Source organism: Delphinapterus leucas, chromosome 5 (assembly GCF_059928025.1).
Source record: "Delphinapterus leucas isolate spDelLeu-1000000601 "Yukka" chromosome 5, BTC_Dleu_Yukka2, whole genome shotgun sequence".
In the NCBI taxonomy this organism is placed as follows: Eukaryota; Metazoa; Chordata; class Mammalia; order Artiodactyla; family Monodontidae; genus Delphinapterus; species Delphinapterus leucas.
Genome location: NC_143133.1, coordinates 18,448,984 through 18,471,564, shown reverse-complemented (window position 1 = coordinate 18,471,564; position 22,581 = coordinate 18,448,984). Strand labels below are relative to the sequence as shown.

The window sequence follows — 22,581 nt, the reverse complement described above, 5'->3', positions numbered from 1 at the left end:
GCAGGGAACATGGGTTCGAGCCCTGGCCCGGGAAGATCCCACATGCCGCAGAGCAACTAAGCCCGTGCGCCACAACTACTGAAGCCCGTGCACCTAGAGCCCGTGCTCCACAGCAAGAGAAGCTACCGCAATGAGAAGCCCACGCACCGCAACAAAGAGTAGCCCCCGCTCGCCGCAACTAGAGAAAGCCTGCGCACTGCAACGAAGACCCAGCGCAGCCAAAAATAAATAAATAAATTTATAAAAAATAAACACACACACACACACAGAGCTAGGATCCCACATTTAAAAAAACATTTCCAGAAGTCAGCTATGTTCTCTAGGCTGAATAATGTGTATCTGCAACATGAAAAGATTTAATAAATACAAGCATGTTCTAGGGCCTCCTCTCTTAATGATTCCTTTATCAGATTCCTATTGAAGAGAGCAAGCCTATTTCTATAACTTCTCCCTTCTCTATTACGAAAGGGCTATGAATTGAGCATTTCAGAGACTATGATAAGAAGCAGGAAGAGGCAAGTAGAGACTTGTTAAATAGTAATCCTGTTTAAACATTGAAATATAAATATAAATATAAATCAAGAATCTGTATTTTAACCTGACTTGTCTACCATTATTCTAACCTCGTGGTTTTAGAACATTTATTCGTTCATTCATTTAAAGAACATTAATGTCTACCATGTGCCAGGTATTAGGATCCAAAGATAACTGGCGTTCCCTATATTCAAGGAGCACAGTCAAATACTGGAATAATTATACAGGAACAGTAACAGTGGTAATAGCATCTAAATTGAAGCATGCATGCCATGTGCCAAGCACTGTGCTGAGCACTTTATATAGATTATGTCATTCAATTCATAGGGTCATCCTCTGAGTAACTAGTACTGTTAAGGATTTTAAGATACCAAGGGGTTTAAATGATTTATCTAAACACACAGCTAATACATGATGGAGCTAGAATTTTAACCCAGTTAGGGTGATTCTTTTGCCCTCACTTTTTTTTTTTTGACATTTATAAAATTTATTTTGGTAAAATATTAATAACATAAAATTTACCAATTTAGTCATTTTAAAGCGCACAGTTAGGTGGCATAAAATATATTCACATTGCTCTACTACTACCACCATCCATCTGCAGATATTTTTCATCTACAGATCTTTTTCCATTTCCCCTAAATAAACCTCCATACACATTAAACAATAATTTTCCATTCCCCCACTTGGTTTGCTTCCACCTTTTGTGTATTGTGAATAATGATACTGTGAACATGGGTGTACAAATATCTATTAGAGTCCCTGTTTTTAATTATTTTGGGTATATACTCCAAAGTGGAATTGCTGAATCAAAAGGTGTAAAAGTCAATTAAAATTTTTTTTCACGACCACCACATCGTTTCCGTAATGGCTGCCCATTTTACAATACATTCAAACCAACAGTGCACAAGGATTTTCTGTATATCCTAACACTTGTGATTTCCTGTGGTTTTGTTTTAATGATAATGGATGTACATGGTATCTCATTGTGGTTCTGACTTGAAACTCCTTAGTGATTAGTAACGTTGAGAATATTTTCATGCGATTATTAGCCACCGATACATCTTTGGAAAATTCATGTCTTTTGGGCATTTAAAAAATCTGATTGTTTGATTGTTGAGATGTAGGAGTCATTTATATATTTGGATATTAACCCCTTATCAGATATATGATTCGATGGTGTCTTTGGTGCACCTTAAAAAAATATTTATGTATTTCAGTTTATCTGTTTTTCTTTTGTTGCCTGTACATTTGGTGTCATATCAAAGAAATTATTTCTAAATCCAAGGTTATGAAGGCTTTCCTGTATTTTTTAATAGTTTAACTGTTTTAGCTCTTATGATTAGGTCTTTGATCCAACTTAATCATTTTTTTAATAAAATGTAAGGTAAGGATCCACCTTCATTATTTTCCATGTGGATATCCAGTTTCCTCAATAAGATTTGCTGAAAAGACAGTCCTTTCTTCAATGACTGGTCTGTGTATCCTTTTCAAAAATCATACGACCACATTAGTGAGGGCTTTATAAGGGGCTCTCCATTCTGTTCGATAGGTTTATGTAACTCTCCTTGGATAAGTAACACAGTGTCTTGATTGATGTAGGTTTTTAGGAAGTTTTGAAATTTGGATGTGTGAGTCCTCCAACTTGTGTTCTTCTATAACAAGATTGTTTTGGCCATTCGGGGTCCCTTGAAATTCGTTATGAATTTTAGTCTTCTAACTCTACGAAAAAATACTATTCTCACATTTGAATCTGTGGATTGATTTGTATAGTTTTGACATCTTAACAAAATTAAATCTTCCAATCTTTGAACATAGATGTCTTTCCATTTATTTGTGTCTTCTTTAAATTTTTCAATTTTGCCCTCACTTTTAACCTGTATGCCAAATTACAAGTTATATAGTACTCAGAAGAGTTATAGAACGTTGTATAAAAGAGAAGACTTTTAAGCTGAAACTTGAACACGAGGCGAAGCTTACCTGATAGGCTATGAGATAAAAGCATTCAGAGCAGAGAGAGGATTATGTGTGAGAGCAAGGATGCAGAAAGCAGCATGGAGTTTGGCTAACTGTGAGTGCTTAGAGTCCTTAGAGCCACAGGGTGAAAAAGGAAAAGTGGCTGCAGATAAGTTGGGAGAGTTACACCAAAATTACAGAAGCTTGAAATATTATACTTGAATTTGACTTTTTCCCTTGAGGTGCCCTTAAATGGTTAGAAAATAGGAAGCTACAGTATTTGCAGTTACAGTGATCAGTTTAGCAGTGATGTAGATAGAGAGGGAGAAGAAGGAAAGAGTAAGACTGCAGGCAGGAAAAACAACTAGCAGGGTAGTTATGGTATTCTAGACAAGAGATAATGTTGGCACGACTTCATTGAGTAAACATGTATTGAGTGCCTTGAATGTGCTATTGCCGAGTTTACATTGTTGAATAAAAAAGTATGATACCTGCCATTACATACTGCCTACAATCTATTGGGAAAGACAGACAGGAAACAAACAAATATATAATAAAGAAGATAGAGTAGAAGTAACAGTTTCAAGAGAGATTTAAGAGGTAGAATTAACCACACCTATTAATCAGTTGAATTTAGAGTGAGAGAGATACCTAAAGTCCAGGGTTTCTTTGAAATAAATCAGAGCTGTTACCAAGGATCCACCTCTCTCTCTAGTTTCTGGAACTGTTTTCTCCATGAATCATGATATATTGATATGTTTTCATTAGAGTAAAATGTAAAGGCTCAGTGCTGCTTTTCTTTATAGAAGAAAGACGTTCCCTGCACTCACATACACACCCTTGTTGATCATTTTATTTATTTCTTTTAAAGGGGGTAGGAAAATTATGTTTTCTGAACACCAACCCATGCCAGACACAGGGCTAGATGATCTACATACATCATTTCCCATAATCCTTCTAAAAGCCTTGTTGATCATTTTAAATGAATGAGAGCCAATGGAACCTGATTTTTCAAAGTGTCTGTTTTAATGCTTTGGTGTGAACAAGTATTTCTCTGCTAATTAGATTAGGACATGGATAGAATATAAAATTACAAATGTTGAACTTCAGAATTTATAAAAAAAGAAAAGGTAGCCCTTTAACTGTGACCTTTACAAAATGAACTGAGTTCATTTTGTGAAGGTCAGACGAAGAAAAGGTAGTAGTATTAGTTTAAGTAGTGTAACTACTAAAATTGTAATAACACATTTTCAGTAAAGATCATATAATGTAATCAGGCATTGCCTTGAGTAAGATAATGTATGGAATTGGGTCTAGAAGGCCCATTTAAAAGGTCACCTAATACAGTAATTCTTACTGTGAGGTGCACAAGCAGATTTCACTTGAACTCAATGGAATTATTTGCAGAATTGTGTGGGGATGTTTTCTCATCTTGTATATTTTGAGGGAAATTCTTGTCAGAAGTATGTAGGCCTCTCTGATTAAAGAACCACCACCATTTTCACACATGAGGAAACTGAGGCTGTGAGAGGTATAGAGACTTCCCCAAGGTCTTGAATAAGTCCTCTTGAAAAGGCAGTTTGCCTGACAGTTTTTAAAATAGAGTTAATGTAAGACTGCAGCGTCTATGACCTTGCGGCCAGAAGCGTTCAGGGTATTAGGAAGCCTGGGCTTGTTTCTTCATTAGAACTGTCATATGGTGATTTTAAAATATCAGAACATGCCATCATTCAGAATACATTCTTTCACCCTAATATTGCAGAACAGTATCTTTAAAGAAATTCTAGGAAGGGTGTTAACTCATTCAGGATTTTACAGGAAGGAAAGCTCTTTCCTACCTTTTTTTAAGCTAACTTTCACTGACAAGATCAAGCCAGAAAAAGCCTAGCTGGCTGATGGCCCAGATAAGGTTATATTCGTTCAAGTGTCCTCAACCTGCATTGCCCGCGGACAGCTACAACTTGGGGGGGGCGGGGGGGGCACAGATGCATGCTGAGTGTTGTTCCAGTGACTTAGATGATGTGTGCCCTCTATATCCTTTGCTGTGTTGTTCTTGCAGCTATTAGAAAGGAAATTTTAAAATAGCCTAGAATGACTAGTTTTCCCAGAAAGGTGAAAAGGATAACCTCAACTTTAAAAAACTAATCAAGCCATTCGCAGCTGTATCCCCAGCAGCTAAAACAGAGCCTGGCACAGAGTAGCTGTGTAATAATTTTTTTGATGAAAGAAATATTTAAATTTATTGTGTTACCTGTGTCATATTTCAGAACAAGAATTTTTTTTCTTTGTCCATTGATACTGAGTATCATATTGTACTGGCAAGATAGTAAAGTAAAAAAGGTATGATTCAATATTCAGAGACCTCCTAATTTCAGTTCAATTTCTGTCATTTATTGCATGATCCTAGGCCTCATTTTCTTTTTCTTAATGGGGGTATATCTAATTCACAGAATGTAGAGTCATATTAAATGAAATACACTATGTGAAAATTGCTTTATAGATTCTTAAGAGCTATATAAATATTAATGTTATTCATCTTAGATGATATTTTTAATAATTTGAAAAAATATGTTTACTGGTATCATCCTAATCTCCTAAATCCTGTATTTATTTGTTTTAGGTAGGGAAGAAGTGATCCCCATGATTGAAATGCAGTTTTGAATTCTATGATAAAGTACATTTCAAGGAAGATGATCTTGCATCATTTCTACCTAATGAACTAATGTTAGGTGTGGGGAATAGTGTGAAAATAATTAAAGCATTCATTTTTAAACAAAGGCACTGTATTTACTATGCATTTGTTAATTGACTTTTTGCTGGCTAATTTGTACATGACTTAAGAATTAATAGATATTTGATAAACGCTCAGCATGTTCTAGGTATTGTGATATGTGCAAAAAGTATACAGCAGCATTTTTCAAAGTGGAAATGTAATGTTAGCTTTTGAGATGTTCTGTGATTAGAATGTGGGATAGAATTTCTATCTGCTACTGCAGCTCCCTCCTGGAGATTTTTCATACCCATTAGTATCGGCTCCAAAAATTCCTGCATATAGAAACCTGTTTAATTTTGTTTCTACCCAGTGTTTCCCTAACTTATTTTAACAAGAAAATCCTTTTTTTCATTATATCTGCTAACATTTACCCAAGCATTTTATGAGACACCTGTATAAGATATATGGTATGGACTCCATGAGTTTTAACGTTCTGTTTGGAACTCTAAACATAAATATAAGGTAATTTAAAAAAAAGAGGGAGAGTCCAAGAAGATAATCTTTTTAGATAGAGAAGATCTGAAAACATCTCTAATGCCCTTAAGTTTATGATGTATAATACTGAGAACCTAACAAATGCAAGTTTAATCAACTTTATTTAGTTATAATTTACACACAATAAACTGCATCAACTTAAAGTGTACAATTCAGCTAATTTACATATATACTATATGTGAACCTGTGAAGCGACCTCTGCAATCCAGATGTAATAGAACATTTCAGTCAACCTAAAAGGTTCCTTTTGCTCCTTGGCAATCCATCTTTCACTCTACCCTAGGCTCCAAACAACCACTTGTCTGCTTTTTGCATAGATTAGATTGAATTTTTAAGTATCTTATATAAATGGAATTTATAGTATGTATTTTTCAATGTCTGGTTTCTTTAACTCAGCACAATGATTTTGAGACTTGTGCATGTTATTGAGTGTATCAGTAGTTTTTCTTTTTTATTGCCGAGTGGTATTCTATTATATATAAATACATATTTTGTTCATTCATGAAATGGTAGACATTTGGATTATTTACAGCTTGGGGCTGTTCTGAATAAAGCTGCTATGAACATCTATGTACAGATCTGCATGGCTATACATTTTTGTTCCTCTCAGATAAATACCTAGTAGTAGAGTAGCTGGGTTGTTATGGTGGGGAACTTTCTAAGAAACTGCCAGTTTTCCAAAGTAGTTGTACTGTTTTATGTTCCCATTAAGAGTGTAAAAGTTCTAGTTTCTCCATATCCTTATTCAGTCTTTGGTGTTGTCAGTGTCTTTAGTTTTAGTCATTGTTATGAGAAGGTAATGATACCTCATTGTGGCTTAAATTTGCATTGATCTGATGACCAATGATTCTGAGCAGCTTTTTTTTTTTTAATTTATTAATTAATTAATTTATTTTTGGCTGTGTTGGGTTTTCGTTTCTGTGCACAGGCTTTCTCTAGTTGCGGCGAGCGGGGGCTACTCTTCATCGCGGTGCGCGGGCTTCTCATTGTAGTGGCTTCTCTTGTTGCAGAGCACAGGCTCTAGACCTGCAGGCTCAGTAGTTGTGCCTCACGGGCTTAGTTGCTCCGCGGCATGTGGGATCTTCCCAGACCAGGGCTCGAACCCATGTCCCCTACATTGGCAGGCAGATTCTTAACCACTGCACCACCAGGGAAGCCCCTGAGCAGCTTTTTACTCAACACTTACTTGCCAACCCTATAGCTTCTTGTATCTGAATCTGTTCAGATTTTTTGCCCACTTTCTATTGGGTTGTTTATTTTCTTATCACTGAATTTTAAGGGTTCTTTTTATATTTGGATACAAGTTTTTTGTCAGATATAACTATTGTGAATATTTTATCCCAGTCTGTGGCTTGCCTTTTTATCTTCTTAAAGGTATCTTTAGACGAGAAGAAGCGTTTATTTTTATAAAGACCAGTTTATCAATTTTTTTCGTTTATACTTCTAGAAGTTTGTAGTTTTAGCTCTTACACTGAGATTTATGATCCTTCTCAAGTTAATTTTTGAGTATATAGGGTGAGGTAGGGGTCAATGTTCATTTTAAAAATATGAGTATCTAGTTGTTGAGCATCATTTCTTAAAATACTTTCCTTTCCTCATTGAATGCATTAATAATAAAAATCAATATGAATTCCTTATTCTGTTCTATTAATCTTTTATTTCTGTCTTCCAGACCTTATCACACTATCTTGTTTCTCTATTAGCGTTGTAAGTTTTGAAGTCAGGTAAGTCCTTCAACTTTGTTCTTTTTTTAGGTTGCTTTCACTATTCTCAGTCATTTGCATTTCCATATAAATTTTATAATCAGTTTGTCACTTTTTAAAAAAGTCTTTGTGTAATTTTGATTGGAATTGCATTGAGTCTATAGATAAATTTGGAAAGAAAGAATATCTTCATAATTCTGAGTCTTCCAATGAACATGGTATATCTCTCTGTTTAAATAGGTCTTGTTTAATTTCTCTCAACAGTGCTCTGTAGTTTTCAGTGAAGCATTCTTTTGTTAATTTTATTCCTGTCTTTTATATTTTTTATATATTTCCATAAATTAGATTTTTTAAACTTCATTTTCTAGTTAGTTTGCTGCTTAATACATTTTTTCTAATATTAAACTTGTATCCTATAATCTTGCTATTAGTTGTTTTGTAGATTCCGTAGGAGTTTTATATAAACTCTCATGATATCTACAAATGAGGATAGTTTTACTTTTTACTCTTCCAAGTTCTATACTTTCTTCCCCCCATACCCTCCCTACCCTGGTTTCACCTTATCGCAAAGGCTAGTATCTCTATTATAATATTTGGTGAAAGTGGTGTTTTTTACCTTGTTCTTGATCTTAGGTATAAAACATTAAATATTTTGACAATTATGATGTTACCTGTAGTTTATTTTATTTTATTTTATTTTACTTTTATTTATTTATTTATTTTTGGCTGTATTGGGTCTTCATTGCTGTGTGCAGGCTTTCTCTAGTTGCGGCGAGCAGGGCTACTCTTCATTGAAGTGCACGGGCTTCTCACTGTGATGGCTTCTCTTGTTGTGGAGCACAGGCTCTAGGCACACAGACTTCAGTAGTTGCAGCACGCAGGCTCAGTAGTTGTGGCTCACGGGCTTAATTGTTCCGCGACATGTGGGATCTTCCCGGACCAGGGATCGATCCTATGTCCCCTGCATTGGCAGGTGGATTCTCAACTGCTGTGCCACAAGGGAAGCCCTACCTGTAGGTTTTTGTAATACCATTTATTATATTGAAGAAGTTCCCTTCTGTTCCTAGTTTGCTGAGAGTTTTCTTATTTTGAGTAGATCTTAAACTTTGTCATTTTTTTTTTCTGCACATATTAAATGATCATTATTGTTTTTCTCCTTTATTCTGTTTACTGTGGTGAATTATATTCATTGGATTTTGAGTGTTAAACTAACCTTGCATTCCAGGGATAATTCTTACTTGGTTATGATGATTTATCCATTTTATATATTGTTAGATTCTATTTGCCAATGTTTTTAAAGGATTTTTAGGTCTATATTTATGAAGGTGTCATTAATCTGTAATTTTCAATTTTTGTAGTATCTTTGTCAGGTTTTAGAGTTAGTATTATGCTGGCTTTATAAAACAAGTTGAGACGTATTCCCGTCTCTGTATTCTAAAGTGATTGTATAATTTTGATGTTATTTCTTCTTTGGTAAAATTCAGAAGGGAAATCATATGGGCTTGGATTTTTCTTAACACATTTTTGACCGGAGACGTATTAACAGCCACAGGCGTTAGTTTCTGCAAAAATCCCCTGGTCAATAATGTGTTAGTGGAAAGGTTGGTTACAGTGGATTCAATTTTTTGATGAGTTCAGTTTCATTTTTAAAAATAAATGTAGGGCTATTCTGATTTTGTTTCATTTTGTGTCCATTTTGTACCTGAATTTTTCAAGAAATTTGTTTCTTTTTATCATCATAAAGTTGTTTATAATATTCTATTATTATCCATTTACTGTCTTTAGGATTTGTAGTGATAACCCTTCTTTCATTTCTGATGTTGATTTGTTCTCTCTATCCTTGTTCAGTCTAGCTAGAATTTAATCAATTTTTTAAATCTTTGTAGAAAACTACACTTGCCTTTGATTTTCCCTCTTGTTTGTTTCCCATTTCATTGATTTCTGCTCTCATGTTCATTATTTCCTTCCTGTACTTACTCTTGAAACTTAGGTCATTGCTTTTAGACTTCTTTCCTACTATAAGCATTTAAAGTTATAAAATTGCCTCTAAGCACTGCTTTAACTATATTCCACAAATCTTCATACGTTAGATTTTCATTATCATTCAACTTGAAACATTTTCTCATTTCCTTTGTGATATCTTCTTTGACCCATGGTTTATTTAGAAGTATGTTGTTTAATTTCCAGTGTGTTTGGGGTTTTCCTCTATGTCCCATTTTTATTCATGTCTAACTTACTCTTCTCATAGAGTTCTACTCTGTATGATTTCAGTCCTTTTGAATTTGTTGAGTTTTGTTTTATGGCTTATCATATGGGCTGTCTTGGTGAAAATACCAAGTGTACTTGAAAAGAATATGTGTTCTGCAGTTGTTGGGCATAGCGCCCTATAAATAAATATCAATTAGGTCAAGATGATTGATGGTCTTGTTAGATCCTCTCTGTCTTACTGATTTGTTTTCTAGTTCCATCAATGCTAAGAGAGGAATGTTAAAATCTCCTATTATGTTTGTGGAATTATATATATTTATCTTTTTAAACCTGTCAATTTTTGCTTTATATATGTTGAGGCTCCATTATTAGGAAAGTATGTATTAAGAAATATGAAGGTTCAGAGACTTTACCCTATTTGAAAGCTAACAAGTTAGTCTGCCACAATTTCATAGAATCTGGCAAAGGACTTGAGACTCCTGAGTCAGAGACAGAGGACAGTTTATTACTCACAGAATATCATCATTTTTTGCACCAGTTCCCTAAGAACTAAGTCCCACAGAGCAACCATATGAGGTTTCAATGTTTGTATTTTCTGTAATGTTTAATGTATGGCCCAGCTACATTTTCAGGATTTGGAGGTTTGTTGTTGTTGTTGTTGTTTTAGTTTTTATAATTAAAAGAGGTTCATGTCTAATTCTTATCTTCCTTACTTTCTGTATTCTATCACACCTTCTTTCTGGATACTTCATATTCATAAGTACACATATAGAAATGTGCTGTTTTTCACTGTTTATAAGTGAGTATCTCCTAAATATTCAAGGAGTGCTGTTTCTGATTATGCCAGCAAGAAGAGTAATTTTTTTGGAGATGGAAGGAGTCTACATTTTGGGGGTATATCATTTCTAATCCTTTTGATTTCTTCCTGAAGATTCAATTTTCCATCTCATGTCATTTTCCTTCAACCTAAAGAACTTCCTTTAGCATTTTCTGTAATGCAGATCTACTGGAAACAGATTTCCTTGGTTTTCTTTTATCTAAAAATGACTTTATTTTTCCTTCGTTATTGAAGAGTACTTTCACTGGGAATAGAATTCTGGGGTGACATTTTTATTCTTTCAACACTTTAAAGATGTTGTTCTACTGGTTTCTGCCCTCCATTGTTTTAATTGAGAGTCATTGGTGATTCAAATCATTGTTCCCTGTATTCACTCTGGCAGCATTTAAGATTTTATCTTTGGTTTTCAGCAGTTTGACTATAATGTGTTCATGTATGGTTTTCTTTGTATTTATTTTGTTTGAAATTCACTGAGCTTCTTGATTTTGTGAATTTATGGTTGTTTACCAATTTGGGGGAATTTACAGCCTCTTCTTCAAATATTTTTTTCTACCCCATCTTCTCTTTTCTTTCCTTACTGGACTCTTATTAGACCTTTTTTTGTCCCACAAGAATGATCTTTGCTTGTAAACCTTACCATTTCACCTTCCTACTTAAAACCTTCCAGTGGCTTCTCATTGCAAATAGAATGCAGCCCAGACTCTTCACCATGTTGTTTAAGACCTCATAACCTGCCTGTGACTATCTCTCTATCCTCATTTCCTACGTCTTTTCACTTTATTCACTGTTTCTACCACAGTGGGTTTTTTCTGTCTCTGGAACATGCCAGTCATCTGTGCCTTTGTACTTGAGGTTTCTTTTACCTTGAATGCTCTTTCCCAGATCTTTGTATGGGTGTCTCCTTTGGATATCTGCATAAGTTACCTCCTCAAAGAGGCTTTCTCTGACTACCCCAACTAAAAGCTGCCCCATCCCCTCAAAGCACACACAAATACATGCACACTTTTGACCCATATCTCTCTTAATAGCTTTATGGAGATATAATTTACATACCATAAAATTCATCCACTTAAAATATAGAATTCAAAGGTTATTAGTATATTCACAGATGTGTAACTCTCGCTATAGTCAATTTTACACTTATCTGTCTTATTCGTGCTGTTTCCTAGTACCAAGAACAAACTCTGGTGTATAGTACCGCTCAACAGTTTTTTCTGAATAGATGACTTCATTAGCTCTAAGATAGTTCAGGCATTCACCTTCGATAAAATATTAGGGAAGTGCATTTGACTGCCATCAGCTCTAGAAGTATTCTTTGATCTGAGCTATGTTATTTTGTGGGCTCTCTGAAAAGAGCTTAACCCATATTTGAAGAGTTATTGCAGGAAGTTACCAAAAAAAACCTTTTGATATGATGAATGCAAGTCATATACACATTTCCTTAAAAGACAATAATCGTCTTTTACTGACCTGACAGTTGCTGAGGAGCAAAAAGCCTTTCAGAAATCCTGTTTTTCTATTTTCAAAAGTACCCTGACATTGTTTATTTGTTTGAATCTTTGAAATAGACTTTAGAATCTCTAGTACTTGTTTTATTTACTAATTATGATAATAGTGAGATATTCATGAGATTCTGGGCATCCTTTTTCCTTGGGTTCCTTCATATGGAATATCAATTCTGAGCTTGGTTAACCTTTGTTGCCCCTTCTTCTTTATAGGCCTTGATGCGGCCTGGAAGAATTGATAGAATCATCTACGTGCCTTTACCAGATGCAGAAACAAGAAGGGAAATATTTAACTTGCAGTTTCACTCTATGCCAATCAGTAATGATGTTGATCTGAATGAACTCATCCTCCAAACAGATACATATTCAGGAGCAGAGGTAAGATAGTTCCCCTTAAAATACCTTGGTGGGAAGAAAGCAGTGCTTTGGGGTCATTAGCGAAGAAAAGATTGCTTGATGCCAGCTGTTTTAAATAACTGTGTATTAAGTAATCTTAAAACAGGAAATATACTACATTGACTAAATTAAATTGCATTTTACCTGGCCTCTATTATATTTCAGTTGTTTTTACCTGGCTTATCTATTTCTCAAAATGTAGTCTTCAGAGAAGCAGCATAATATAGTGGAGAGAACACTGGACTAAAAGTAGAAGATTCTTCTTTGGGGGCTTTTTTTTTTTTTGCGGTACGCGGGCCTCTCACTGTTGTGGCCTCTCCCGTTGCGGAGCACAGGCTCCGGACGCGCAGGCTCAGCGGCCACGGCTCACGGGCCCAGCCGTTCCGCGGCATGTGGGATCTTCCCAGACCGGGGCACGAACCCGTGTCCCCTGCATCGGCAGGCAGATTCTCAACCACTGCGCCACCAGGGAAGCCCGGGGCTTTTTGTTTTTGCTTTTTGTTTGTTTGTTTGTTTATTTTAACATCTTTATTGGAATATAATTGCTTTACAATGGTGTGTTAGTTTCTGCTTTATAACAAAGTGAATCAGTAATACATATACATATGTCCCCATATCTCTTACCTCTTGCATCTCCCTCCCTCCCACCCTCCCTATCCCACCCCTCCAGGTGGTCACAAAGCACCGAGCTGATCTCGCTGTGCTATGCGGCTGCTTCCCACTAGCTATCTACCTTATGTTTGGTAGTGTATATATGTCCATGCCACTCTCTCACTTTGTCCTACCTTACCCTTCCCCCTCCCCGTATCCTCAAGTCCATTCTCTAGTAGGTCTGCATCTTTATTCCCATCTTGCCCCTAGGTTCTTCTGACCATTTTTTTTCTTTATTTTTTTTTTTTTAGATTCCATATACGTGTGTTAGCATACGGTATTTGTTTTTCTCTTTCTGACTTACTTCACTCTGTATGACAGCCTGTATCACTTCACTCTGTATGACAGTCCATCCACCTCACTACAAATAACTCAGTTTCGTCCCTTTTTATGCCTGAGTCATATTCCATTGTTTATATGTGCCACATCTTCTTTATCCATTCATCTGTTGATGGACACGTAGGTTGCTTCCATGTCCTGGCTATTGTAAATAGAGCTGCAATGAACATTTTGGTACATGACTCTTTTTGAATTATGGTTTTCTCATTGTATATGCCCAGTAGTGGGATTGCTGGGTTGGGTGGTAGTTCTATTTTTAGTTTTTTAAGGAACCTCCATACTGTTCTCCATAGTGGCTGTATCAGTTTACATTCCCACCAGCAGTGCAAGAGGGTTCCCTTTTCTTCACACTCTCTCCAGCATTTATTGTTTGTAGATTTTTTAATGATGGCCATTCTAACCAGTGTGAGATGATATCTCATTGTAGTTTTGATTTGCATTTCTCTAATGATTAATGATGTTGAGTGTTCTTTCATGTGTTTGTTGGCAATCTATATATCTTCTTTGGAGAAATGTCTATTTAGGTCTTCTGCCCATTTTTGGATTGGGTTGTTTGTTTTTTTGAAATTGAGCTGCCTGAGTTGCTTGTGTGTTTTGGAGATTAATCCTTTGTCAGTTGCTTCATTTGCAAATATTTTCTCCCATTCTGAGGGTTGTCTTTTGGTCTTGTTTATGGTTTCCTTTGCTGTGCAAAAGCTTTGAAGTGTCATTAGGTCCCATTTGTTTATTTTTGTTTTTATTTCCGTTTCTCTAGGAGGGGGGTCAAAAAGGATCTTGCTGTGATTTATGTCATAGAGTGTTCTGCCTATGTTTTCCTCTAAGAGTTTTATATTGTCTGGCCTTACATTTAGGTCTTTAATCCCTTTTGAGTTTATTTTTGTGTATGGTGTTAGGGAGTGGTCTAATTTCATTATTTTACATGTAGCTGTCCACTTTTCCCAACACCACTTATTGAAGAGGCTGTCTTTTCTCTGCTGTATATTCTTGCCTCCTTTATCAAAGATAAGGTGACCATATGTGCATGGATTTATCTCTGGGCTTTCTATCCTGTTCCATTGATCTGTGTTTCTGTTTTTGTGCCGGTACCATATTGTCTTGATTGCTGTAGTTTTGTTGTATAGTCTGAAACCAGGGAGCCTGATTCCTCCAGCTCCGTTTTTCTTTCTTAAGGTTGCTTTGGCTATTCGGAGTCTTTTGTGTTTCAATACAAATTGTGAAATTTTTTTGTTCCAGTTCTGTGAAAAATACCAGTGGTAGTTTGATAGGGATTGCATTGAATCTGTAGATTGCTTTGGGTAGTAGAGTCATTTTCACAATGTTGATTCTTCCAATCCAAGAACATGGTATATCTCCCCATCTATTTGTATCATCTTTAATTTCTTTCATCAGTGTCTTATAATTTTCTGCATACAGGTCTTTTGCCTCCTTAGGTAGGTTTATTCCTAGATATTTTATTCTTTTTGCTGCAATGGTTAATGGGAGTGTTTTCTTAATTTCACTTTCAGATTTTTCATCATTAGTGTATAGGAATGCAAGAGATTTCTGTGCATTAATTTTGTGTCCTGCTACTTTACCAGATTAATTGATTAGCTCTAGTAGTTTTCTGGTAGCATCTTTAGGATTCTGTATGTATAGTATCATGTCATCTGCAAACAGTGACAGCTTTACTACTTCTTTTCCAATTTGGATTCCTTTTATTTCTTTTTCTTCTCTGATTGCTGTGGCTGAAACTTCCAAAACTATGTTGAATAATAGTGGTGAGAGTGGGCAACTTGTCTTGTTCCTGATCTTAGTGGAAATGCTTTCAGTTTTTCACCATTGAGGACAATGTTGGCTGTGGGTTTGTCATATATGGCCTTTATTCTGTTGAGGAAAGTTCCCTCTATGCCTATTCTCCGGAGGGTTTTTAATCATAAATCGGTGTTGAATTTTGTCGAAAGCTTTCTCTGCATCTATTGAGATGATCATATGGTTTTTCTCCTTCAGTTTGTTAATATGGTGTATCACGTTGATTGATTTGCGTATATTGAAGAATCCTTGCATTCCTGGGATAAACCCCACTTGATCATGTTGTATGATCCTTTTAATGTGCTCTTGGATTCTGTTTGCTAGTATTTTGTTGAGGATTTTTGCATCTATGTTCATCAGCGATATTAGCCTATAGTTTTCTTGCTTTGTGACATCTTTGTCTGGTTTTGGTATCAGTGTGATGGTGGTAGAATGAGTTTGGGAGTGTTCCTCCCTCTGCTATATTTTGGAAGAGCTTGAGAAGGATAGGTGATAGCTGTTCTCTAAATGTTTGATAGAATTCGCCCATGAAGCCATCTGGTCCTGGGCTTTTGTTTGTTGGAAGATTTTTAATCACAGTTTCAATTTCAGTGCTTGTGATTGGTCTGTTCATGTTTTCTGTTTCTTCCTGGTTCAGTCTCAGAAGGTTGTGCATTTCTAAGAATTTGTCCATTTCTTTCAGGTTGTCCATTTTATTGGCATAGAGTTCCTTGTAGTAATCTCTCAGGATCCTCTGTATTTCTGCAGTGTCAGTTGTTACTTCTCCTTTCTCATTTCTAATTCTATTGATTTGAGTCTTCTCCCTTTTTTTCTTGATGAGTATGGCTAACGGTTTATCAATTCTGTTTTTCTTCTCAAAGAACCAGCTTTTAGTTTTATTAATCTTTGCTGTCGTTTTCTTCATTTCTTTTTCGTTTATTCCTGATCTGATCTTTATGATTTCTTTCCTTCTGCTAACTTTGGGGGTTTTTTGTTCTTCTTTCTCTAATTGCTTTAGGTGTAAGGCTAATTGTTTATTTGAGATGTTTCTTGTTTCTTGAGGTGGTATTGTATTGCTATAAACTTCCCTCTTAGAACTGCTTTTGCAGCATCCCATAGGTTTTGGGTCATTGTGTTTTCATTGTCATTTGTTTCTATGGCAGATGACTTCCTCTTTGATTTCTTCAGTGATCTCTTGGTTATTACGTAGTGTGTTGCTTAGCCTCCACGTGTTTGTATTTCTTACAGATTTTTTCCTGTAATTGATATCTAGTCTCATAGCGTTGTAGTCTGAAAAGATATTTGATATGATTTTGATTTTCTTAAATTTACCAAGGCTTGATTTGTGGCCCAAGATATGATCTATCCTGGAGAATGTTCCATGAGCTCTTGAGAAGAATGTGTATTCTGTTGTTTTTGGATGGAATGTCCTATAAATATCAATTAAGTCCATCTTGTTTAATGTCTCATTTAAAACTTGTGTTTCCTTATTTATTTTCATTTTGGATGATCTGTCCATTGGTGAAAGTGGGGTGTTAAAGTCCCCTACTATGATTGTGTTACTGTCAATTTCCCCTTTTATGGCTGTTAGTATTTGCCTTATGTATTGAGGTGCTCCTATGTTGGGTGCATAAATATTTACAATTTTTATATCTTCTTCTTGGATTGATCCCTTGATCATTTTGTAGTGTCCTTCTTTGTCTTTTGTAATAGTGTTTGTTTTAAAGTCTGTTTTGTCTGATATGAGAATTGCTACTCCAGCTTTCTTTTGATTTCCATTTGCATGGAATATCTTTTTCCATTCCCTCACTTTCAGTCTGTATGTGTCCCTAGGTCTGAAGTGGGTCTCTTGTAGACAGCATATACACGGGTCTTGTTTTTGTATCCATTCAGCCAGTCTAGGGGCTTTTTGATACAGCAGCTTCCAACCAGTTATACACATCTCTGAACTTTGATTGCTTTACCCTATCAAATGGAAATGGTGTACAACTTGCCCTACTGTTTTCTCATAGAGATCATAAAAATGAGATTAAGATATCATGTAAGCACTCTGAAATACAAAAGACTTGGCAGAGAGATTTTATTATTATCTTTTAAGATTTGGGAAAATTATCTCAGTCTACAAAGATTCTCTCATAAAAACCATAGAAGTGACAGCCAGTCTGCCCTTAATAGTAAAAGTATACTCTCAACAAGAATAGCAAGACCTCTGTGAAAATATGAAAATTTTAAGTATGGCAAATAAATAAATATTTTTTCTGTCCTTAGCAACTCTTTACTTAGGCTGTTTTTATTTACAGAATAAAATTCCATTAAACTATTTGTGCAGCTTTTCTACATGTATATCTTAAGAAAAATTTGGGCTATATATTCCTCAACACAGAAATGTCTTCTGAATACCACTGATATGGGTCTGTACTGGGAAATTAATACTTTCTTAAGTAAGAAGCTGTAGATTCTTTTCATTCTGAATTATCCAGCAGGCTGGGACTCCACATTCTGTTTTGCTTGCTATTATTTTTTATCTGTCTTCTGTAAAAACCAAAGAGGTTAACACATAACAGATCATTAGTGGTACTCAGAGAGTCTTGTAGGTATACTTACATGTGGAATTGGATTTAGTATATCATGTAGTCATAGCTAATAACAACAACCAAAATAAATATCAAATCTACTCACTGCCTTTTTCAACTAGTAACTATGTATGTTTGATTTTCCCCCTTTAAATTTTTAAATTCCACTGGGGCGGAAAATCCATGTAGAAAGTAGCTTGAGAAGCAGTTAAAGTGTGTTCACCTTTAAAGTCCTGTCTGAAACAATAATCTTTATGAGCATCTCTGTGGCATGACCATCCATTAAGTTAAAATGAACATACAGTTACTGCTAACTGACTGCTCCAGCATTTCTAGAATTTAGTTTTTGGTGTGAGACCAAGGGCTGTATATGATATGTCAGTTTACAGGAAGTAGGCAGGAAAAGAAACCATAAATCTTTCACTTGAGTTGAGTGAAGTGGAAGAGTAGTTAGCAAGGTATAAATATGCCTTTCTCACTTTGAAATAATTCATGGTAGTAACACAGAAGTGCAAAACAAAAAGCAAAGCCAGTGAGGTCCTGTCTGGCTGAAAGGTAAAAACTCACTTGGTGCCAGGAATTATTGTACCAGCTAGCTAGTTCTTATGTAGTACATGCCTAATTCAGTCTGAAATATAAGTAAATTCATTCCTGATTGATTTTTATATCAGCTTTTCTAAAAATAGTCACAGAGAAAGTAGCAGAAAATACTGTCCCTCAGTTTACGTTTTTATGTCCCATATTGCTTAGGTGAGGGAAGGGTATCTTTCTGTGGTCCTAGTTATAATCAGTATATTATTACAACTTCATAGACATTTATTCCAGAGCCGTATCTTAGTAGTTCTAGGCTTTTCAATTTGGACAAGAGAGGTTTGTTCCACATTTTTTGTTCTGGGTGGAGGGTTTGGTTTGAATATTTAAGTAATTCACACAGGTGCCTTATTGTTTGAGGAAAAATATTATCTTTTTAAAGTCTCAAAATTAATCAATAGGAAGTTTAAGATAGATTAAATTTAGCTTCACATAAAATATAAGATCTCTCTCATCTTTTTTTCTTCTCTCAGAATTAAAATGGCACAACAATGTTTGAAAGCCAAAATTAGTTTTGATCTTTTTTTTTTTTTTTGGCTGCATTGGGTCTTCATTGCTGCAAGGGCTTTCTCTAGTTGCAGCGAGTGGGGGCTACTCTTCGTTGCGGTGAGCGGTCTTCTCATTGCGGTAGCTTCTCCTGTTGCGGAGCACAGGCTTTAGGCACCCGGGCTTCAGTAGTTGTGGTACACGGGCTTAGTTGCTCCGAGGCATGTGTGATCTTCCCAGACTGGGGCTCTAACCCGTGTCCCCTGCTTTGGCAGGCAGATTCTTAACCACTGCGTCACTGGGGAAGTCCTTGATAGGTTTTTAAATAGTAAAACAGATTCAAAGCTTGAACCTCAGTCATCTGATACCTACAGGCTCAGTGCTTTACCACTGATTTAACTAATTTATTTCTTCCCCCAGCAAGGCCATATCCTTCAGCACAGAACCTACTACATAGTACATACTTAACAAACGTTTAATGAACTGAAAAAAAGTTAGATTTAGGAAAAATAGACTTTCCCTTCTCATTTATCATAGAGGAACCTTCTTGTAGCAATGCACCCTGCTATAGGCACAGCCTCTTTTTCAGAGTTGGGGTGTCTCTGTGCGTACTTTTGGTATAAAACTGAAACTACTGACTCAGTTAATTGTCTTCACGGGAGAGTAGTATATTCAGTATTACATAAAATTAATTTTATTTGACTGTACAGTATCAGCTATACGAACAAGAATTTGGCTGGGTGAGCCAGAAATGAGGAAATTGCTGACACTGCTTTTTAGAAACATAAAATGTTTATTTTAACTGTAGTGAATATTTTATTTTTATTTTTAATTAAAAAGTTGTTTAGAATGTTTAGGATGGAGATGATATTGCACTCATTAAAGGACTGGGATAGGAGGGTTAATTTTTAAAAATATTTTTTTGTCACCTGGTCTTTTGCCAGGTCAACATTGTTCCGTAAAAGCTTACAGACACCCTAAGTTTGAAGTAGCTCCTTCTACCCTTCTGAGTTACTTCATTTTCCCTCCTTGGAGAGGGTATACAGGGAATTAAAGCATTATTTTAATCCTCAGGAGAGTCCCAAGAGGAAGTTTGTCATCAGCTGAAAAGAGAATGTGGTCCCTAGGGAGCAGCCTCTAAGGAGCGGCTGAAGCAGGCGGCATCCTTCAGCCATCTCTGCCGCCTGCTGCTCTCCCGTGGCCAGAACCTCATTGTCTTTGGCTTCTTGGCTGTAGCTCCCAGTTAATGGAAAAACATGTTGCCATTTAAAAGCAGATGGGAATTCACTTCAGGAGGAAATAAAAAGTCTTTTTTGGTTATAGCTATTGTTTTCTTTTGTCTTTGATTTTTGTTTTTTAAGTTATTTGTAGCAGATTCCACTTCATGTATTTGTCTTATATCAAATTATCCTAGTTCCTTTAAGAAAACGTTTATCTTACCCACTGCCAGGAAATCAGCAGTCACAAATCTATGCATATGAAGCCATGACAGGGCCCGTTACCCATGTGCCGTGTGCTTGAGGACAGAGGTGATGGTTAAGATACATCATTTCCTCTCTGTACAGAAATTTGCTGACACAGTCTGACAATTCATATCTAAAATTTGGATTGAATGTTTATTTGCATTTGGATGTTATCCTCCTTTCAGTGATTATCTCATTAAAACTGACAAACTCTCTAAGAGCCAGGTATCACCTGTACATTTTATAAATAATATAGGCAATGATAGCATTTATTTCATATATCAAGATTTGAGAATTCAGCTTTCAAGAGAGGCAATAAAGTAGGGGAGAAAAAAGAATGTTAATGCTGCAGTTGAGTAGACTTTTAATCAAATTGTAGCTCTTTTCTCTCTGGGTGGTTACAGGCAAGTTATTTAACTTCTTTGAACCTCAGTTTCCTCATTTATAAGATATCTATGTGACTGAAATTGTTTTGAGGGTTAAATGAGATAATAAATGGAAAAGCACCAAGAAACAAGGCCTGACACATAAGGAGTACTTCATAAATGTTATTTCCCTTCATCCTTTCCTCGTTTTATCAGTTCAGTATTTATATTTACCACGACAGTATTGGATGATGCTGCCATAAGGCAGTTTTCATTGTCTCAATAACCAGATAATTTATCTGAAATTATTATTTATAATAATTGAGATTGCCTCTTAGTCTTTTCTTCAAAACGTAAAAATCTACTTTATATGGTGATTTTTAGGGTAATCTTATGAATCTAGCTCTAGCAATTTGTTAAAGTTAAATAATTTCACATTAATTTTTCAAAAAGCTTTAACTTCACGTAAATTTAGTGTACTTATCTCTATTTTACTAAAGTGATGTGTCTTGCCCTGAATTCTGTTTTGTAGTCTAGGCCCTCCTGGGTCTCATAATAGCTCAAGGTCTTCATGCCAGCTTGATATTAAAAATTCACCTTCCAGTGTTCCTCTTTAATTCAAGGAGCGTTCCTTTCACTGTGCTTGAGTTATTATAGCTAATAAAGGGAGAGACTTAAATTACTTTTCTATCTTGCTGATTATTATTCCTTCTGATAACCTCTCCCTTTTCTCCTACCCAGTGAAAACAGAAGGAGCAATTATAACCACGTAGAATATCTGTACTCTTCCTACGTGAAGCCTCTTGTGACTGTTTTCCCTAATCTAAATAAAAGTCAGGATCAATGTACTAGAACCTGGCATAGACTGACTCTATATGACGAGCCTAACAACACATCTAAGATAGGACTAAAGATCCTAAGGCAGGACAGGACACGTTTTGGCCTGGTCTCAGGCTCCCTGGGTAGTGCTGATAGAGAGCAGCTAGCAGCGGTGTTCCTATCTCAGAGTGAAGCAGGGCACTGCAGGACTTAGCAACCTCGGGTAGACACACATGCAATCTGCTTGTCCCGCCTTATCAGAAACTGCCCTATGAAATCATGCTGTTGTCACTAGCTGGTCTGCTGTTCTTATTTGAGATCTTTGTTCTCTCTACTCTTTCTTGTGCATTTACCCTAAAATTCTATATCTCTAGCCCAAATTTCAAAGTACTCTTTGTTTATACAACCTACTGAAATCACTGCTTTGTCATAAAACCATCATGACAACCCCACCCAGAAATGGCTTCTCCTTTTGAACTCCTTTACTCTGATTTCTGTTTCACTTGTTTAGCATTTAGGATATTTTTGTGGTTATTTTAATATGAGCAGCCGCCTCATGTCCCTTCCCCCCCCCCCCCCCCACCGCAAACAAACTGTAAGATTCTCTATGGCAGAAACCAGGTTTTCTACTTCTTGGAGTCCAGCAAAGCAACCATTCTGTCCACTGAATCAGTGGACATTAATGTTGGATGGATGATTTATGTGTTGACTCTAACTAATTCTGATGAACAAAAATATCAGTTTTAATGTTCACTAAAGTGACACTTCTGGTTTTAAAGTTTTTTTTTTTTGATATACGTTATCTGAGTGCCTAACACCATGAGAACACCGCTGTAGCAAAAGAACTAGAGCCAAGCAAAAACAATTGATTTGTCTGAAGTCCCACAGCAAATAAGTGACAGACCCAGAGCCAGAACCTGGATCTTTCAACTCCTCCTGAAAGACTCTTCCAGCCTCTGAGTCAACAGAAGAATCTTTGAAACTGTTTCCTAGTTCCCCTTAACATCTCTGAAACTTTGATAAAGATTTGCCTGCTTTTGTGGACAGTGGATATGAAACATCTTTACTTTTTTTTTTTTTTTTTTTTTTTTTTGTGGTACGCGGGCCCCTCTCACTGTT

General features: G+C 36.0%; 1 protein-coding gene across 1 annotated transcript in view; it reads left to right on the top strand.

Annotated features, from left to right (window-relative positions):
- AFG2A (AAA ATPase AFG2A) overlaps positions 1–22,581 on the top strand; it is a 334,297-nt gene that overhangs the window by 256,135 nt on the left and 55,581 nt on the right. Inside the window, exon 15 of the mRNA XM_022596439.3 lies at positions 12,226–12,390. Within this exon, the coding sequence (XP_022452147.2) occupies positions 12,226–12,390 (165 nt within the window). The remainder of the gene's footprint in view (positions 1–12,225; positions 12,391–22,581) is intronic.